Genomic DNA, 20,198 nt, shown 5'->3' with positions numbered 1-20,198 from the left:
ATACCTAGGTCAGCCGTGAGGATTGGGAGTGGCTTTCTGGAAGAGGAGGTGGATCCCGAAAAGGGAGGTTAAGGGGTTAGCCAGGCCGGGTTGGGGAAGTGACAGGGTGGACCACAGTGAGGGTGAAGGAGATGGGATGGCCCATGGTACAAAGGTGAGAAACAGTACGGGGGGGGGGGGGGGGGTATTTAGGGACCCACCGTTTTGTCACTGAAGCACCGGATGACGCAGGAATCCGATTAGAGCTCATGCTCAAGAGATCGGCAGGGATCAGACTGAGGGGCGGATGGCCTGGTAAGTCCTATGAAGGAGGTTGGCCTGTATCTCTCAAGTGCTGAGGTGGAAGTTTGAAGCAACAGGATTCCAGGAGCGTGACTTTGCCCGATCAGAACACCTAAAAGCCTTGCTTTCCGTACAGCTCTCCCTTTAGGTCCTCCAGGTGCTGTCTGTCAAGAATGACTTTCATTATGATTTACACTGTCGTTGGTGTTTTATAGGTAAACGTCCGAAAAAAGGAATGGCAACAGCCAAGCAACGTCTTGGGAAGATCCTTAAGTTGAACAGAAATGGCCACGCCCGTTTCTTTGTGTGACGGGGCTGCTGCTGTGGCCACTCTTCCCTTTGGAGAGAGACTGGTTTCGGGGGCACGGGAGCCTGGAGCTCCGGCCGGGCCCTCGCCCGACGCGGTTTGCATGTACAGTAGAGAACACTGCCTGAAGAACAAAATGAACCTGATGCTGCATTTTCACTGTGCCACACCCACTCAGCAATAACCGTTTTGGACCTGGTGGGGGAGAGGAAGAAGGAGGGTAGAACCTTAAAAAGAGACCTTGAACTGGGAAAGGTCTCTTGTCAGGGCTTGAATTTCATTTTGTTGTTGGTAGTGTCTTGATTTATTTTCAGTAGTAAGGTAAAGAATTATCAATAATTTATTTAACAGATTTTTTTTTTTTTAAAGTTAACAGCTTTTAAATTCTTTCTTTTTTAAAGCTATTTATTTGGAAGATTTCTGGAGAAATATCTCACTAATTTAGATTTAAGAATGTGAAAGTTTTTAAATTATTTTTGATAGTGTGTATGTTACATGTGGGGAGGAGCCACAGTAACAGTAACTAGTCTGGACTCTTAAATTTGATATTCAGGTTAAAGTCTTAAACAGGGATTTGATGCATTAATTATTTTAAATTAAGATGTATATGAAAATCATTTTATTTTATATATTTCATGTGTTTTTTATAAGCTATTAGCTTCGCTTTTGCTAACATCCAAGGTGCATACTGTTATCCAGGTCGATTACCTTACATCCCACCTTCCCTCTGCACTCCCCATCATTTTGTGACGACACAAGACTCTTCTCTTTGCAGGGAAACACTTTCGTAGCCAACGTGTAAGAATTACATAAAAGATCCCACATTTCGCATTTCGTTTGACATTGCAGTTTTCTTCTAATTATATATAAATAGGCTTCTTGCATTTTCATTTTTGCTGATGATATCTGGGTCCCAAAGAGAACAGCTTTAATATCTTTTTCCTACCTTTGGGGAAAGGATCATAAGTTTGGTTAAATTGTCATGTTTATAGTTTTTCAAATACATTTGTAACTACAGAGGGCCTTCTTCATACTGCTGGTGTTGGAGGGCAGGACGAGCACCTGCCACAGAGGTTATATTTTATGACGCTTTTATTCTGTGTGTATCTAACTTGTTGGAAAATATGAGATATGGTTTGACTTAGTATATTCAAATCTGCATAATAAGCCGTAATATAATAGGACTATACTATATTAAGTTGTATAGAAGCAAGCATGTTGGAGTAGATCTTTTGGGTGTATGTGTGTCTAGTTTCTTATTTCTTAACTTTCTAAGGAATTATTTAAGATACGGATCTGAAGTAAAATGGTGCTTCTTGCAGTTTCTTCCATATGTCCTAACTTAACCAGTGCATATTGAGATTAAGTATCTGGTCGAGCTTTAAGGAATCGTTTATCTCCTTTATGCACAGTTCTTACTAAATGCCAGTTTTCAGTTGCTCTAATAGCTTATATTTTCCCTTTTCTCCCCCATGGCATAAAAATAAGTGATTTCTGGGGGTGGGGTGGAGATATTCCCAATTCTGACAATAGAACATTTTACACGTTTCTACAAAGAAAATATAGGCAAAGAAGATAAAATTTATTTTTATGGAGAAGAAATATGGCCATATTGTGGATTTGTCTCTTTTTTACTCAGCAAGGTAGCAGGACATTCCCTTCTGTATTAAGTGTCACTTGAAGAGCTAAGAAAAAAACCTATACCATCATCTTTCATGGTTGTATTCAAATGTGTATTTTCAAAGAGAAATATTTCTTACTCTGTCTCTATTCCAGTATTTCATGGAATAAATATAAAATAGCTTATGAATTAGCCTTTCTGGTCCAAGCGACTGGACCAAAGTCTGGGTCTTAACTGGGTGTCAGGAAAAAGAATTGGTATGGAAATACTAAATGTCTGTAAATGGCCTACTTAAACTCTGTCTACACTATGCCAAAACTAGTTAAGGAGATGGGTATAATCAGTCATTTGTTTGGTCATTGGATCTCAAGTTGTCAAAAGTTGGGGTTTGACTGATTCTCCTACCTCCCGATGTATTATTGTGACGTTTTGGTTTTCTGCAGACACCGTTTTAGTGTTAGAGTTCCCATGATTTTGTTTGGGTTTAAGAAATAAGAATTATAATTTCTTCTTCCGGCTACATCATGATCTGGGTTCGCTTTCTTTACATTTTTCTTAGCTCTAAGTGTTTTTAATTACCTGACCTCTTTTCTTTAGCTATAAAAATGGAAATCGATTTATTTTTATGAATTAAAGTGGGGAGCAGTGTCCACCCTGTGTACTTAGGCCAATAAATACTAATTTTAAGTAGCCAGTATGTAAAAGTATTAAGTGAAGGTACTGTGGATTCATTTTTGGCACATTTAGCCCATTAACGGGCTAAGTTAAACCAAAAAACAGCTTTCGGTAGTATAATATAACCACTGAAACAGAATTCATGTATCTTTCTCTGAATTGGTGAAAATTCAGCCTACTGGCCCAGTGAGTCTCCTAGTCAAAGGTCTTCTAAAGTTACTGGCTGTGATGCATCCTTTCATCTCATGGAAATGACTGAACTTTGAGATGACTGCAGCCAGGGTCTGGACTCTGCTGTGATAGACAACGTTTCATGTTTTCCTCTGTCTCCTTTATAAACCATACTACCACACGGACACTGCAGCATAGACAAGGAGACAACAGTGGTGGCATTTAGCTGATCATATGCAAATAAATAGGTAAAAACAATTGCGACTTAACATATGTGATTTTAATGGTACTAGTAGATCATGGTTTTTCTGTATTGATTCAAATAAGTGACTTCTGTTAACCTGGGACCCCCTGTACTGTAACTCATAATGTCACACAACATGCTTTCCAGGATTGATTAACGATGTAAATAATACAAAGCTGGCAGTTGATAGTAGTTTGGCGTCCTAGAAATACACTGAACTTCGTAAGCATCAGTTAAGTTTTAAGCATACAGAGTTAAAAATTCTGACTGAAATCGTCTTGTAAACTCAGAGAAAACAAGCCCATCTTTATCACAACTTAAATACTTAGCTTGAAGACTGTTCTGTTTTTTTAATAATCCTAATTATTGCCTTTTAAATGAACTCTACTGTATTGACTCGTATACTAGCAGCAGGTATTTACGAAACACCTGTGTGCCCAGCACTACTTAGTCCTGTGGGGGAATTTAAAGTTGAAGTTGTGGTCTCTGCTCTTGAAGGCATCTTCTCCAAGAAATAAGCAGTATTAGTTTCATTTCTAAGCAAACTTATGCAAAAGAGGGCCCGTGTATTTAAAAAAAAAAAAAAAAAGCATAACTTTAATAGTTTCAAAGAAGTGGAAGGTTTTTTTTTTTAATTTTTAAAATTTAAGAAATATTTCAGAAGTTAATAATTTAATGTTGGTAGTAGAGGGGTGTGGTGTAACATAGAAGGGAGCATGAACCTGGGTTTTTGTCCCAAGTTCTACCGTTTATGCATCAGCTGTGTGTCTGGAAATAAGTCACTCTTTCTGAGTCTTGGTTTTCTCATTTGTAAGTATGGACAAAAATGTGGTTAGTAAAAACATAGAAAAACATTCCTTAATTATTAACACGTCATACTTACCGAGAATTTATCATTTAAGTTACAACTGACAGTGCACATCTCTATGCATTTTTAAGTGAAAACTATTACTCATAAATTTTGTTTCACATACAATACATGCCCGGAGCATGGTACCTAAAAAATCAGAAGCATCTCTAACAAGGCATTGAGTTAAAATCAGAATTAATGCTTGAAGTGGAAGAAAAAGAAATGAGCTAGTTTATGGATAAGGGTTTATGGATAACAACAAGTAGCTGTTATGATGGTTTAAAGGAACTCAAAGGTGGTTTGAGGTTTTGCTCAAAGAGGAATTAGGTCAGTGCTGCTCCACAGACTCTTCAGGTACTAGATAAAGGTAAAATAAGTCATGGAATGAAAATGGTTTAGCAGCTACCCAAGGAGCCGGGGAAAAAATATAAGATGGTCAAAAGATGGGAACCAATAAAGCCAGCTCGCAGTTGGCCACGAAGAGCTTGCTGGGTAGAGAGAGAACACGCTGTAGTGGGAAAGGAGACTTGACTGGACATCTTCAGAGGAGAAGATTCCTTCTGCTCTTTTCAAGAGGTGCTGTCTGTAGTGATAGGGCTAGTCCCCAAAGAGTGGATGAGTAATTGTACGGCCCACTTTACTACTGCCAGGAGTAACTACACTTGATCTTAGCCAAAAGGCCGAGAAGCGATACCAGGAGTAACTACTACAGTATGTAAACATTTTACAATTTCATGTTAAGAAATGAGGGCTTAATAATGTAAATCTGAACATTTTTCAAAAATTCCTTCCCCTTCTCCCTCCCCCATTAAATATTAAGCTAATTGCTCCCTCCCTGCTAAAAATCGGCAGTCATTTTTGGATGTCCCAGACCTTCACCTAAAGCAATCTTGAGAAGGCTGAGCTTCAGATCGTTAGCTTAGGAAAAGAGTGTTGCCAGTAAATAAAGGAGACCAACGAAAGCCAGGAGGGCAGTGATTCGCCTGGGGTCACAGTGGATCCTAGACCTCAGGTCCCTCGCTTCCTGAAGCAGCCCCTGTTGTGTGACCTTGTGCAGCCTCTGCTCCTCCTGTGGTGGATGACGATGATAAGCTTACTAGAAGTCACATGGAAAGGGAAAGAAATAATATGCTTACTACGTTGCTGATGAACGAACGTAATGTAATTTTAATACTGTAGCCTTACTAAAAACCCTTTTCATATTTTCATTTGTTTTTCAGTGAGCTTCCTGCCATAAGTCAAATATTTGATCCCCTTACAGAAACACAATTTTAGAAGTAAGGTCGCTAAGAAGCAAATGCCTGTTTCCAAAGCAATCAGCTTATCATGACTGTGGTTTTATTCTTTTATAGTATTTTTTCCCTTTATAATGGGTAGGGGAATATGATACTCATTTGCCTGCATTCTACCCCATAGACTCTCCCACTCACCCTTGGTGCCCTTTGTAGTGTCCTAAAGCTTTGTCTTATCAAGTGGAAAATTAAATTTTTTGTTAAAACCTTTTTGAAACTGCATACAGTGAATCTTCCAAGTTTATCTGCTCTGCACTATTTCACTAATAAACCCTGGCTACCACGTAGCCCTTGACCTCCAAGTAGTTTATAAACCTATGCAAGACCTGTGACATTCTGAATCCACTTTTATTTTGGAAATCAGTCCTAAATGGAACCTAATCATAAAGATAAACCTTGCCTCCACCCAGTTTTATTTTGGCCATTTCCTTTTCAAGATGTCAGCTCTTTGTCCCCAAGATTTTTCACCAAAACAATGGTCATAAGTGCTGGAATATATAGTACTTTGCAGGAATAAAATAACCCAGACATACTCTTCTTACGTTTCTTTGGTGATTTTGGTTGGTGACAGTTACCAGCATTGAGTGTGATCTATAATGAGGAGTTGATTCCTTGCCAAGAATCATTTCTTCCCTCTAAGATTCATAAGTAACCTTTTATTTTTACAAAGCATACATATAACTTCCACACTATAGTCAGGGACCTGAGGTGTAACTTGCTAAGTGAACCCCAAGGTTATTTTATCTTGCAAAAGAAACCTAAACCAAACTAAGGGCCTTACATATATGGTTAGACTGAATCAAAAGCTATAATAACCTCAGTTTTCTCAAAAACAGCTTCTGACTGCAAAAGCGATTCATGCAGTTGTTAGGTGTGAAATAGCGCTGATCAGGGAGCACAGTGCACCCTTGCAGACTATTTCCTTCCGACAAGACTTTTCTACTTTTAATATAAATTAAGCCATAACAGTTTCATGCTGTGGAAAGAGGGTGAAAAGGTTCATTCTAAGAGATTATATAATATGAATTTTCACATTTACTGTGAAATGTCTAACTTTGCCAGTGCTTCAGCAGGTTTTTTTTGGGGGGGTGGGGGGGGTGTAGAGGGTGGTGATGCGGGGGTAGTATTGGTTTTAGGGGTTTTAAATCTGTGAAATTTGAAAAGGGGACAGTTGTTGGCTATGGTATTTACTAGTTTTGTAGTAACGTTTTGCTAGCCTGACTGACTTTCCTTAACTGATTTTTATGCCCATGGTCCAAGGTGACTGTCACCCTTTCTTGTTTGGGGTGTCTGCGGAGTAGTGTCTTGTCTGTTTGTATAGGCAGTCGGTATGTGTGCACATGTGTGTCCTTTGAATACAGAAGCACACGGTGTGACAACAGAGTGGGGTGTGGCTGGGAAATGGGATGCGGAAGCTTTAAGAGCATTTTTTTTTGGATTCGTAACAGTATTTCCCATCTTTTGCCTGCAGGCGGGGAAAGTGTACAGTATTTATTTTGTTTCTGTTTTCACTTTGTAAGTCTTCAAGTAGCTTACATTGGTTATTCTAGGGGAGGACAAGTGACTTGTTTAAAGTTGTATTTAGTATTCTTACTTTCCAATTTCTGTATTTTAAAATATTGAAATTAAAATTGTATTACTTCTGTTTTGATTTTTTTAGCACTCGGTGTATTTTTTGCTCATTTTGTTTGAAAGTATAAATGTTGAAAGTTGTATAAAATGTGTCTTTGAAAGAAAAAAAAAACCTGAATTCTATATCCAAATCTGACTTGCTGCTCCCTTTTTCTGTTTATTGACTCATAGGAGATTGGGGAATGTGAAAAGCTGTGTCACACTTCCGCTTCTTACTGTTTCCGAAGATTTAACTGTGAAGAGTAATGTGTCCTATTCTTTTATTAGATGTATTTCTGGGGAAGCAGTTGCTGAAAGAGGGGAAAGAACAACAAAGGCTAATTGGCAAGATGCTGCTGTGTTGTGGCCACGGATGGGGGTGTTTCCTGACGGACATGTAAGAGCACTCATGGTCCCCAACCCGGTCACCCCACAGAGATTTCTTGAGCACCTGCAGTATACCGGGTGCTGTTCTAGTGCCGGTGCTACAGGAGCGAACGGAACAGCCCCAGTCGTCAGGGAGCTTATGGTCGATGTGAAAGGTGGGGGAGAAAAGAGGTGCCTCGGTGACCAGCCGCCTCAGGGAAGGTGGGGTGGGAGCGCTAGTTCAGGGAGAAAGACGGGTTCCCTTTCAGACGTGGTGCTTTTGCGGGATCTGATAGCCCCGTCAGGGAGGATATGCGGCACAGCGAGAAAGGAGCCGTGGACAGAGGAAGAAGGAGTACGGGGTGGGGGCAGCACTTCAGGGCAGAAGAGGGGCCCGGGAAGGGGGCAGAGAGTGGCTGAGTCTGCTCAGGAGGAGGACCCCGAGTGCAGGTCACAGGAGCCAAGGCTACAGAGATAACAGAGGCCTGTGCCCTTCCTGTACCTAATACCTGCAAGAGAGTCGCTGTTCCAGAGCACGCACACTTAGCCCACCTCAGCAGCTGTTACGGGAGTGTTACCCAAAGCACCTTTATGCCTCCTCTTTCTTCTAAACCGGCCTGCTCTGGTCCAGCCGATTGAGACCTAGATCTGAACGAATCTGTTCTTTTGTAAAAGTCCAGACTGTCGGTCTGTATACCTGCGGGATGTTGACCCTTCACCAGGCTCGTTTGGTACCGGTTATCAGGACCTACTCTCCGTAGACTTAGCTTGATTTTTGTGTTTGCACCAAGCAGTGAGACTGAGACGCATCACTGTGAGATGTGTCGTGTGACCCAGCCCTCATTTTAGATTGAGAAGAATCAGGTGGTATGCCGAACACAGAGTTTTGGACAGAAGCCCTCATTATCTTTGTTCCATTTGAGTACTTCCTGCGTATAAGGGATATTTTCATTTCTTCCTCGGAGTAACCCAGCGAGGTAGGTGCTATATTCCCCATCCTACAGATGAAACTGAGGCCAGAGAGGGTAAATAATATGTGTGGGTTCACACTGCTAATAAAACAGATTTTAATCAAAAGCCTACCTAAAAGCTCTGGTATTTCCTCTGCATTTGGCATGCTCTCATTATTTTAGTTGTATACTTTCCGTTATTAAAAGGGAATAGATGGTCCTTAGGAATGGTTTGTGTTCGGGGCGCCTGGGTAGTTCGGCTAAGTGCCCGATTTTTGATTTCTGCTCAGGTCGTGCTCTCACGGTTTGTGAGTTCAAGCCCCGAGTCGGGCCCTGTGCTGACAGCGTGGAGATTGCTTGGGGTACTCTCTCTCTTTCTCTCTCCATGCCCCTCCCCTCTCGCAATCTCTCTCTCTCAAAAAATAAACATTAAAAACAAAATGGTTTGTGTTCTAAACATTTCCCTGTAGGTATCCATTTTGGACTGAAATATCTTCAGAAGTTTTCTGTCACTCAGCTTTGAGTCTAGTTTTCCGAGGGACACGCACACATGAAACACTGGTTTATCATCTAGAATCTCACCTTCTAGTGGAGAACAGGCTGTAAACAGGGAACATGGGATACCATTACAATACATGAACCCAACAGCGGATCCCAAAGCCGCATCCCGAGGGTCCCAGTAGGGGCTGTGCCCGGTGCCTACGCCGCTTCCTGGGCCTGGATGTGGCCCCCGTGAGGGCTCAGCTGCCTCCCTCGCTGCTGGTGCCGCCGCCTTCCCCACTCTGAAGCTTCTCCTGCCGCCCTCTGCACCTCCACCCTGTAGGTGGGCCAGCCCAGATACAGAAGGAGAGAGAGAAAAGACCGGCTGCCTGCCTTCCAGAGTCTACCTCCCCCCCCCCCCCCCCCAAAAAAAACTCCTTACCATCCAGGTCCCCAGGTCCTCATCTTCACTCACTTCCAGGAAGGTTCTCCATCCCTGCTTCCTGGGCTCTTCCCACCCTCGGACCCAGAAATACCCTTTACACTCTAAAAGCGCTAATTCTGATGTGTTGTAAAGTCATCCCTTCCATGCCAGAGTTGGAAAAAGAAAAAAATGAAGGCCTAAACATAGAAAGTAATGTGTAAATTCCATACACTTTTCTGTAAGGCAAATAAAACCTGGGACAGATTCTCAGTAACAGTAAGAATAGTATTTGACCTTCCCCTAATCATTTACTCTAGAAGCTGCCCTACATAAGGAACTTGAGGTCTATCTGTGTCTGGAATAAAGCATGTTGTGTTAGTGGTGCTTGGTGACCTGGGGAATAGGAGATTCTGAGGCTGGGAACTTGTAGACACTTCGGGTTTATGTTTTGGTTTTTTTTTTTCCTAGTTCAAATAACTTGTCAAATTCGAAATTATAGGAGACAAGTGGGTTCCACCACAGGGTATGGGTTAGCTGCCCAAGAACACACTCCTCACGCCGGGGTACCTATCTCACCCCTCAGAAATCAGACCCTCTTGTTGTACTGGCCGCCTAAGTGGGGCTTGGCACACGGGTCAGGGCCGCTGAATGGACACAGAGCAGGTCACCAGGGAGCCCTTCCTCCCTCCTCTTGTACTCTCTGCCCCGTCCCTGCTTCCCTTGAGGCTCTGCTCGCTCTGCAGTGTCTTTGTTCCTTGTTTTGTTCGAACTACCAGCCTGAGTGTGTTCTATTCCAGGGTTTAGCACAAATCTCACTAAAATACACTGAATAAACATAAACACAGTCCTTTTTACCAAGATTCTCTCTCTCTCTCTTTCTCTCTCGACCAGTGGGATGAGATGGTTGGGGGTGGGGGGGGGGGGGTGGGAAGAGATAGGGTAAAAGAAAAAGGCAGAACAATGGGAAAAGAACCTAATACAATTGTAGAATTCGGTCTCAAGTATTAAGAGCTGTGGAAACTCACCAATATAGTATAAAAATGGGTGTTTGAAGTTTCTTTACAATAATAAGACAGAATAGATTTTAATGAGATAAACGGGTTATATAGCTCACATAGAACCTAAAACTTTAAATTTTATTGTAGTTGCTTTGTAAATATTATATAGGCGTGCCTTGCTTTGGAGCTATGGCAATGGTTAAACAGTAATGGTTAATGTCTAAAACCACAAAACAAATTACTTGGGTGGTACATAATTATGAAAGGATTTTTTTTTTCTATCCAAAAAGAAAAGAGCTTGCTAAAAATTACTTGATTCCAAAGAGCACTATTTTCAGAGGTTTGAAGCAGGACCTTTCAAGGGTGCTGTCGCTTTGCTTGAATTCCTGGGCAGTGTAATGTTCGGAAAGGGAATTGCTCGGGAGTTCGGCAGGGCTCACCTTGGAAGACAAGTCGTAACGCAGCTGGCCTGGCCACGGATGAGCGTGTTAAGTATGCTGAGCCCAGCAGAGACTTCGGGCTCTACCGATTCCTGGTAAGGAGCCTGGTCAAGAGCAGGACCAGCAGAACACAAGCTCATCCAGGCTTGGTTCCCCAACTCCAGATCAACCCCACCTGGTGGAGACACCTTACACTTGGGTATCAGATCCCAAATTCCCACGCTGAATCGCAAATAGGCTTCTATGTGAGTGGCCTCACCAACGTTCAGTTGCCAAGCCAGATTCTTGGATGCTGTCCTGAAATCGCCCCTCTCCCCACCCAAATCAACAATTCACCTGACATCAACCATCTCCCCACTGGGTAGTTTATACAGAATGAAACTATGCATTAGTTATGACTGCCTCAGGACAAAATATGGACAAAAAGCTTCCTAGACCTTGCACCCCCCTCCTTCCTCTAGTAAGTAAGGCTAGTTGTTACCACCATTTCCTCTGTTTCCATTTACAGCAACATTTCTTGCAGACCCTATCTCCATTTGCTGTTTTCATGTCCTCACTGCCCATTCACACTTCAACCCACTCCAGTCTTTATCCTTAATCATTCTGCCACCCATCACACTATAAGGAAGCTTGGGACAGACTGCTAAGTGATGAGCAGTCACACAGATCCCAGAAGGTGAGGGGCCATCTTGGATGTTCTAGTCCCAGCTGAGCTCCCAGCTGAATGCAGCCCCAGGAATGACTGGTTATACTGTGTGAGGCAGAACTACCCCACTGAGCTCTGTCGACTCACAAAATCATGAAAACGGAGCCATTGTTTTTAGCCCCTAAGTTTTGGGGTGGTTTGTTGCACAGCAATGGATAATACATTTCTCTACCCTCTTTTACTCAGTCTCTTGATGACACTCAACGTAGGTGATCATCCTTTCTTGAAATATTGAAATATTGAAATATTTGGCTTTCGTGATTCCCTAATTCTGGTTTTCCTCCTACCTCAGAGGCGGCTCTCTCTCAGCCTTCTCAGCTCTAGAGGGGCAGATCGTTGGACTTCTCTTCTCAGTTTACACTCCTACCTGGTGATCTAATCGGTCCTGTGGGTTTAGCCATCTATATGTTCACAGCTCTTGTTCTGACCTCATCTACAAATGCCAGACGCACAGATCCAAGTGCAGGCTGGGCATCTTCCGCGTGGATGTTTAGTAAGGAATCTTCTAAACTCTTCTATCTTAAAACCCTTCGTGACTTGTGTTTTAAAAGGGGTTTGTTAGGGGCGCCTGGGTGGCGCAGTCGGTTAAGCGTCCGACTTCAGCCAGGTCACGATCTCGCGGTCCGTGGGTTCGAGCCCCGAGTCGGGCTCGGGGCTGATGGCTCAGAGCCTGGAGCCTGTTTCCGATTCTGTGTCTCCCTCTGTCTCTGCCCCTCCCCCGTTCATGCTCTGTCTCTCTCTGTCCCAAAAATAAATAAAAAACGTTGAAAAAAAATTAAAAAAAAATAAATAAAAAATAAAAAATAAAAATAAAATAAAAGGGGTTTGTTGGGGCGCCTGGGTGGCTCAGTCGGTTAAGCGGCCGACTTCAGCTCAGGTCATGATCTCGCGGTCCATGAGTTCGAGCCCCGCGTCGGGCTCTGTGCTGACAGCTCAGAGCCTGGAGCCTGTTTCGGATGCTGTGTCTCCCTCTCTCTCTGACCCTCCCCCGTTCATGCTCTGTCTCTCTCTGTCTGAAAAATAAACATTAAAAAATAAATAAATAAATAAATAAATAAATAAATAAATAAATAAAACGGGTTTGTTTTAATCAGGTAAGACGCACACAGGGAAATGTCTGTTATGAAGGGAGATGTTTTTATATCCACAAGTCCCCAGAAACAGGAGGCGGGCACACCTTGCAGGGCCACGCAGGGACGCACCGCCAACACTGGCAAGGGGGCAGAGGGAGTGGGAAAAATGCGGGCAAGAGTCTTTATCGCGACTTCTGTGGGAAGGAATCAGGGTGGCATGTGTATGGCCTTCTAGATTCCTAGAAATATACTGCAGCTTTTCAAAGCCCCAGTGGACATCTCATCCTTCAGCTTTTCCTGTTAAGCTTTTGATTCATTTATTGTTTGCCTCGACTGTTATCCATTGCCTCAGTCAGTGGTTATGTTAAAACACTGAACAAACACCGTTGAGGAGAAGCCATTAGGACTAGGCTAGTTACAGTGAGGACGAATGAATACAAGTGTTTTCAGGAAGGTCTTCCAGGGAACCAGTGGACAAGTCTAACAAGGACTTTTGGAAACAGCTCCAGCCCTGTTCTGCCCTCTCTGGTACCAGCAGTGTGGGCTGTTAGTTTTCAAGGCCGCCAAGGAACTGAGGAGAAGACAGGATTAGTGGAAGTTGAAGTGCTACAAAGTTTGATGTTTTCAGCTTAGATTCAGCTGTTGGTTTTTTTGTTTGTTTGTTTGTTTGTTTATTTAAGTAAAGTCTACACCCAGCCGTGGGGCTTAAATTGACGATCCTCGAGATCAAGCTTCGACAGGGAGGCCCTCAGCTGTTTTTCTTGACTAAATGCTAAATGAGTTGCTGCAAAACTTTATAATTTCCAGTAGGGATTTTGGCCATTTTGGCCAGTTTTTCACCTGGAAGGGCAAACTTTCTGAGGTCCTTACTCCACCATTTTCACTGCTGTCATCCTTTCTTTAAAAAAAACAAAACAAAACCGCAAAACAATATTAAAACCACAATTAAAAATTAGAATTTTAAATTAAGAATTAAACCTAAAAAATTGTCCACGATGTTTTAAAGTCCAAATTTATTTTATTATTTATTATTATTTTTTTAATATTTATTTTATTTTTGAGAGAGAGGCGAGATGAGCTAGGGGAGGGGCAGAGAGGGGGACAGAGGGTCTGAAGCGGCCTCTGCGGTGACAGCAGAGAGCTCAGTGCGGGCTGGAATTCACTAACGGAGATCATGCCCTGAGCCCAAGTCCAACGCTTCACCACTTACCGGGACTAAGCCACTAAATCCCAGGCGCCACTAAATCCACATTTAAAAGCCAAGCGATAACTGCCCCTCACCCCCTAATTCATTTGTGCGTGTTACTTTATACTCACCATCCACACACTTAACAGATTTTTACCGTTTTGCGGTAATATTATGGAGAATTTTAACATCGTACCTAAGTTTCCTTCCCCTGCAATCTTCCCGCCCCTCATTTTTCTCCCACTTTCCTAGTGCCCCTTACTGCATACTCCCCGACGCCAGTGTTCATGAGCCAACTTTGGCACAGTGTGTGTCCTTCCTGAGCCTTCTCCTTGCTCATTCAAAAACAGCCACATCGCCACACAAATAGGTTCTCTTTTCGCTATTGATTTAAACGGTTCTGTACCGCTTTCCCCCCTTATCACGTCACGGACGTCCTTCTAGGTCTGTAGAAATGTAATGCATGCTTGCTGAAGTCCTGTAACAAAGAGTCTGGACAAGGATCCCCTCCGTTGCTCCCAGCATCATACCTCCCCCCCCCCCGCCCCCCGCCAAACACTCTCACCAGAACTTACTGTTGCTTTTACTTTTTTTTTCTTAGGAGGGCTAATTTTATTTTTTGTTTTTATTTTAATATAGCTTACTGTCAAGTTAGCTAAGTGAAATAAATCAGAGAAACACCGATATCGTATATTTTCATTCATATGTGGAATTTGTTCCTTTTAGTGCTAGAAGATTCTCAGAAGACAGACTGCTGGGTCAAAGGTCATGCATCTTCGAAACTTTACTAGGGGCTGAGGGACTACTTTGCCCAAGGGCGCCAACAGTTCACCTTTCCATCCGCCCCCCCACCCCGGGAGTGTGCCGGGACCCCGAGCGGTCTCTAAGCGCTCGGTCACTGTATTATCGAGCAGGGCTGAGGAGAAATGGCTTTGCTTTCGCACAGGACAGACGCTTCGGAGCTTAGAACGGCGGGATCGCCGCCCAGAACGGCGCGGATCGCGCCGGCTCCAAGAGAAAGTAGCGCCCAAGCCGCGCGGCGGGTCGGCGTGATCGCGGTCACGTGGTGTAGGATACGGCCCGGCGCCGTCGGCAGCAGTCAGGCTGAGGGGCTCGGTCGCCAGGTGGGCGGCGTCCCCGTTTGCTCGGCCAACGCCCGAGCGGAGAGCTCCCGGGGCCGGCGGCCGCGCGATTTCCAAATGCTCGGGGCTCCGGCGAGCGGCTGCGCACGGCCCGGGCATCTCCGCCCCCGTCCACCAGGCGAAGGCGCTTCGAGAGCCGCGAGGCGCTGCCCCGAAGGACCAGGCTGCTTCTCTCTGGAGCGCCGGAGAGCCGCTTTCCGGGGCCCCCCGGCTGCCGACGGAGCGGGGGAGCGGCCCGCGGGGCCCGGCGGCCGCGCACAGCTGGGAGCCCTGAGGCCGGAAGGCGGCGAGCCCCCTCAGCTGCGGGCCGGTGGGCGTGGTGAGGCGGCACAGGTTCCGTTTTTCCGGGCCCCCGGGAGCTTTCGCTTTCGCTTTCGTTTCCAGCTGGCGTCTGAGCCCCGCGGGAGCCGCCCGCCCAGTCCGCGCCGGCCGCCGCCCGCGTCCCGCCAGCAGCTCTCCGACGGGCAGCGCGCCCCCGCCGCGGCCATGGCGCAGGCTGGCGTCCTCGGCGAGGTGACCCAGGTGCTGTGCGCGGCCGGGGGCGCCTTGGAGCTGGAGGAGCTGCGGCGCCGCTTGCGGGAGGGCGTCGGCAACGACGCGCTGGAGCGGCTGCTGCGGGACCGCGGCCGCTTCGCGGTGGCAGCGAGGGCGGGCGGCGCGGCGGCCTCCGCGCAGCGCGTCGTGGTGGCCGTCTCGGCGCTGCGCCTGTGCCGCGCGTACCAGAGCCCCAAGCCGGGCTGCGTGGGGCTGTGCGCTCAGCTGCACCTCTGCAAGTTCTTGGTCTACGGGGCCTGCAAGTTCATGAGGGCCGGGTAAGCGCCGCGCCCGGAGCCCGACGGCGGGGCCGGGGGACCCTGCTCTCTCCCAGCCCGCCCTGGGCCCCTCCTAGAGTCTGGGGAGACCGGGGGGCGTCCGTTCCCTGGCCTCTCCCCACCCTTAATTCTCTACAGCGAACATTTATTGAGCACCTGCTGAATACCGGGTGCCGTGTAAGGGACTCCGGGTGAAGCGGTGTCCCCAAGGCTCCTGTAGTGTCAGAGAGGGACTTGGAGCGCGGTACCCGCTGCGACAGCCCGCGGGTGGCGGGGTGGGGTGGGGTGGGGGTTCTCCGCGAGAAAAAGCCGCCTCTGGCTTCCGGAGCCCCCCCCCCGACGCCCGGTCTCCAGGGCGACCTTTGAGGGGCCCCACAGCCGAGGGCTTTCTCTGCCCGGCAGCGAAGGAATCTTCGAAAGCCTGTTTCAGCTTTTGCTCGCTTGCTTTACAAGCCGGCAGTGGCCTCCGTAGCACTGGGAAGAAAATGCGTGCCCCTGTTGAGAAGCTAGTCCGCTTATGTAGAAGAATTCGTTTCTCCTTATTTCCTTTTCTTTCCCCTTTCCTTTCTTTCTTTCTTTTCTTTTCTTTTCTTTTTTTTTTTTTTTTTTTTCTGGCTTCACTTCTTTCTTGCTCCGGTCAGGTCCACTAGACAGCATGAGGTAGTGGTCTTGATCCATGCAGTCATTCAGGGACCCAGGCCGACTGACCTAGACTCTGTCTCCTTGGCCCATGGCTCTTTAGGCCATTCTGGGTCTCGGATTCCGGGGAGCAGGTGGAGAAGATGGACAGGGGAGGGTTGGGGGGAGGTTTTCCCAGGTCTGGAAGGGGTGGACAGTTTTCCATCTGTCCCCTGGACCACAGGATGTCTCATGACCCCCATCATGTCTAGATGCGAGGGAGGCGGGGAGCTGGGAAATGTGGCCCCTGGGAAGCAGCTGTTGAGAGATGCCTAGATTAGAATATTCCAACCCCCAGCTTAAGGCCTTAAGAGGGGAGGGTGTGTGTGTGAGAAATTAGAGAGATGGGGAGTTGGTGAGAGTGTGGGGACAGGATGGGGGCGAGGTGATGGCTGTTATCTTATTGTTGGCTGAGGGATGACTCATACCTCTCTTTTTTCCTTGTTGACTGAGGGATGATTCTTACTTTGCTTTCTTATTGGCGGAGAGAGCAGAAGTGTGTCCAGGGGCAGCTCTCCAAGTCTGCAGCCTGGGAGAGCATGGCCAGGGTCCCAGGTGCTGGCGTGGGAGTTGACGGCTGCAGCCCCAGGAGCGGGTCAGGTCTGAGGTGGAGGCTGACGGCGGAACCTTGGGCAAACTGGGCCCTCAGGGACTGGTGTGGATGGGTCACTTCAGGGGAGAAGGAGGAGCAGTAGCTGGAGAAGAAGGTGGACGTAATAAACGGTGGATGGGTGGATCTAATGATGGGGTAACTGGTGGATCTTGTTAACGTCTGTGTTTGGTGAAACAAAGATGGCAGCCCTTCTCTCAGCTAGTTCCCAAGGTTGGGGGTTGCGTTTTACTTGTCTTGGAAATCTGGGAGTCTGGTATCTGTTGGCCTAGATGATTGAGTTTTCTTTTAAATTCTTCCCTGTTCCATTTTCCATGCGGTTCACACAGGACACTTAATTGAACCTTCCTTCTTCAACTGCTTTCGGGTCACATGAGGGAGAGTGGGTGCGGTTGGCTGCATTTTCTATGCTTTCTTGTACTCTGCTTGTCTCCCTGAACCACAGGGTCCGCTGTTTCAGAAATAGATCATGGCTCCTGCTCTTGCCCACTGGTCACAGCTGGGAAGGGTCCCAGGTCCCTGACTTCCATCCTTTGCTGAGGAGCAGTAAGCATCGTGGTTAAGAGCACAGCCCCAAGACCAGCCTGCCTTGTTTCAAGCTGGCTGCACTCCCTGCTAGCTGCACGATCTTGGGCAGGTGACTTTGTATCGGTGTCTCAGTTCCCTCATCTGCAAAATGAGGATAATATCACCTACCTCATAGACTTGTTGAGGACTGAATGACTTAACTGATAAAACCTCAGGAAATCCCTGGTTTGTGATAAATGCTCAAGTCTTAGTAGCTATTGCTGCCGTCATTATCCTAATTATTAGCTATATTTGGTTCTGGTGGCACCAAGTTTGCCTAGAATCTTTTCCTCTTCTTGCCTGGTTCCTCAACCTAAATATTTGGCCCAGGCTTTACACCTTTTAGGCACTGTCCCTTGAGTGCTTCTGTCAGGCTCAGGTGCCCTTCCCGTCTGCATAGACGTACTCTCAGCACAGCTGACCATGCCATTTGAGAGGCTTCTCCATATCTGTTACTTCCGCTAGAGGAGAGAAGGGGAAGAGTCTGGATGACTCCAAGGTTGTCGGTCTGTGCAGTGAAGGAGGGAAGTGGTCTTTTACTGAGCTGGGGGAGCTTGTGAAAGGTGCAGGTTTGGGGGAGTCCGTCACGGGTTGGGTTTTCTTTTGAGATGCTCACAATAAACACGTGAGGTTTGGCAGAGTCTGAGTAAAGCAAATGATATTTGCCTGACTCGAAATCATTTGAAGTGTTTGGATCATCAGGGTGTGGTGCCAGTACGTGGCTCACAGTGAATGTTCAGCCAGGGCTTGTTAATGGAAAGAACGGAGGAGGAGAGCAGAGAAGAGGTCTGAGCCTCAGGGTGTGAGTGTGTCTGTGCACATACCTATAACCGTAGGTGTCCACGCTCATTTATTCAGCCAGTGTTCAAGTGTCTGCTAAGTGCTCATTGTCTGTCATACTGCAACTCTTCTTTGGGGGATGGCACTGTCATTCTTACCAGATATTGATGAGAAGTGCTGTCCTAGGCCCTCGAGCCTGCAAGGTAATGCCTTTTCCTTTGTGAATAAGCATTACATTTTTTCATCGCATAGACATGTGGGTTTTTTTCTGATGCTCCTAAGCAGTGTCAAGAACGATGCCTGAAAAATTATCTTCGAGACTGATTTTACTAGCTTTATTAGTTTGCTAGGGCTGCCATAACAAAGTGCCACAGGCTGGGGGCTTAAACAGAAACTTCTCACGATTCTCAAGGCAGGAAGTCTGAGATCAAAGTGTTGGCAGGGTTGATTTCTTTCTGAGCCCTCTCTCCTTGGTTTGCAGATGGCTGTCTTTTACCCGTGTCCTCACAAGTGTGCATCTTAATTTATCTTAATTTTCTCTTCTTATAAAGACATCAGTTGGATTGGACTAGGCCCCCACCCCCCCAGCCCAACAACCTCTTTATAAACTATCTCCAAATACAGTCACTGGGGGTTAGAACTTCAACCTAAGAATTTCGGGGAGGCGTAGTTGAACCGTGACACCAGCTCTGCTTCTTTGCAGGAAGAACTGTAGAAACAGTCACAGCTTGACGACAGATCACAACCTGAGTGTGCTGAGAACTCACGGTGTTGACCACCTCAGCTACAGTGAGCTCTGCCAGCTTTTGTTTCAGAATGACCCCTGGCTTTTGCCAGAGGTGAGTTCCAGGAGGGGGTGTGTATGTATGCAAGTGACGGGGGAGAAGCCAGAGGTCGGGAGAGAGGAAATCTTGTGGCAGAAGAGGAGCCAAGGACCCCAAAGTGGCCACAGGGATCTACTTGAAGGAGACCTGGATTGAATTCCTGGCTCTGCTGATTTTTAGACCTGTGACCTTGGGCCAACCTTGCCCCGTCTAGAGGCCTCCTTTCCTTCTGTGTCATTTGGGCCAGTATCTCCTTTTCAGGGCTTCCATGAGATCGGGGGAGTCTGTTTGGCCAGTGGCTGCAACAGGATGTTCCTTACATGGGGATGAGGGGATAAGAGACTCCAGCCTGCTCCTCTCTGTCTAGCAGGACTTGGAACCGTGTGTTATTGCCAAACCCAGGAGTTCTGTGAGGAAATTTTTCAGAGATGCTGACAGGCAGGTGATGAGCTCTCTACTAAATCAGTTAGTTGCACCCAGGGAATTTTGACCTTTAGTTGATGTGCATTTCAGATGCTCATAATGCATTTCAGATGCTAACCGAACCTCCCTGTAATGGCCGTGTACTATCTTGGGCCCTCCAAGAAGCAGACGCCAAGATGGGATTAGAAGTGTAAGAGATCCAGTGGAGAGGGAGCAGAAGGAGGTGGGGAGCCTTTGGACAGTGATGTTGCAAGAGAGGGGGAAGGAAGGAGACCGGGTAGGAGGAGACCCTGACTGGAGCACAGTTCTAAGAAAGCTGCTGCTTGGCCATTACGAAGTTCTGAGCTAAAGTAGCTCATTGTTGGCTAGGAGCAGCCCGTGGGAGCATGGTCTCTGTGTGAATCAGGTAGTGGCTCCCGAGGGCAGCAGCTGAGCTGAGTAAGTGGTGCTCTGCAGCAGATCCGAGTGGTGTGTTCCTGTGGCCAGCACAGGTTTATGGGACGTTCTGGCACTTTCTCTGGGATAAGGCTACAGAGATTAGATGGACCTGGTTTAATGAAAATGCTTCCATATTACTCAGTTAAAACCACTCATTTGAGAACGGTGCTTTGTGGTTTAGTGACTGCTACGTAATAGATAGTAACTTTTCTCTTGCCTTTTGAAAATTACTATTGATTCAGCTAACC

At 46.3% G+C, this 20,198-nt stretch overlaps 2 protein-coding genes across 3 annotated transcripts in view; both read left to right on the top strand.

Annotated features, from left to right (window-relative positions):
• KDM7A (lysine demethylase 7A) overlaps nt 1-7,093 on the top strand; it is an 84,432-nt gene extending 77,339 nt beyond the window's left edge. For both annotated transcript variants that reach the window (XM_047843332.1, XM_047843325.1), the window contains one exon: nt 498-7,093. In XM_047843332.1, coding sequence (XP_047699288.1) covers nt 498-592 — 95 coding nt within the window. In that variant the 3' untranslated portion in view covers nt 593-7,093. The remainder of the gene's footprint in view (nt 1-497) is intronic.
• Nucleotides 7,094-15,189: 8,096 nt separating this feature from the next.
• The window catches only part of PARP12 (poly(ADP-ribose) polymerase family member 12), a 39,339-nt gene continuing 34,330 nt past the window's right edge, over nt 15,190-20,198 (top strand). Inside the window, exons 1-2 of the mRNA XM_047848337.1 lie at nt 15,190-15,630; nt 18,969-19,104. Of these exons, the coding sequence (XP_047704293.1) occupies nt 15,305-15,630; nt 18,969-19,104 (462 nt within the window). The 5' untranslated portion in view covers nt 15,190-15,304. The remainder of the gene's footprint in view (nt 15,631-18,968; nt 19,105-20,198) is intronic.

Source organism: Prionailurus viverrinus, chromosome A2, assembly GCF_022837055.1.
Source record: "Prionailurus viverrinus isolate Anna chromosome A2, UM_Priviv_1.0, whole genome shotgun sequence".
Classification (NCBI taxonomy): domain Eukaryota; kingdom Metazoa; phylum Chordata; class Mammalia; order Carnivora; family Felidae; genus Prionailurus; species Prionailurus viverrinus.
Note: the sequence above shows the minus strand (reverse complement) of the source record. Positions and strands in the feature narration are given on the sequence as shown.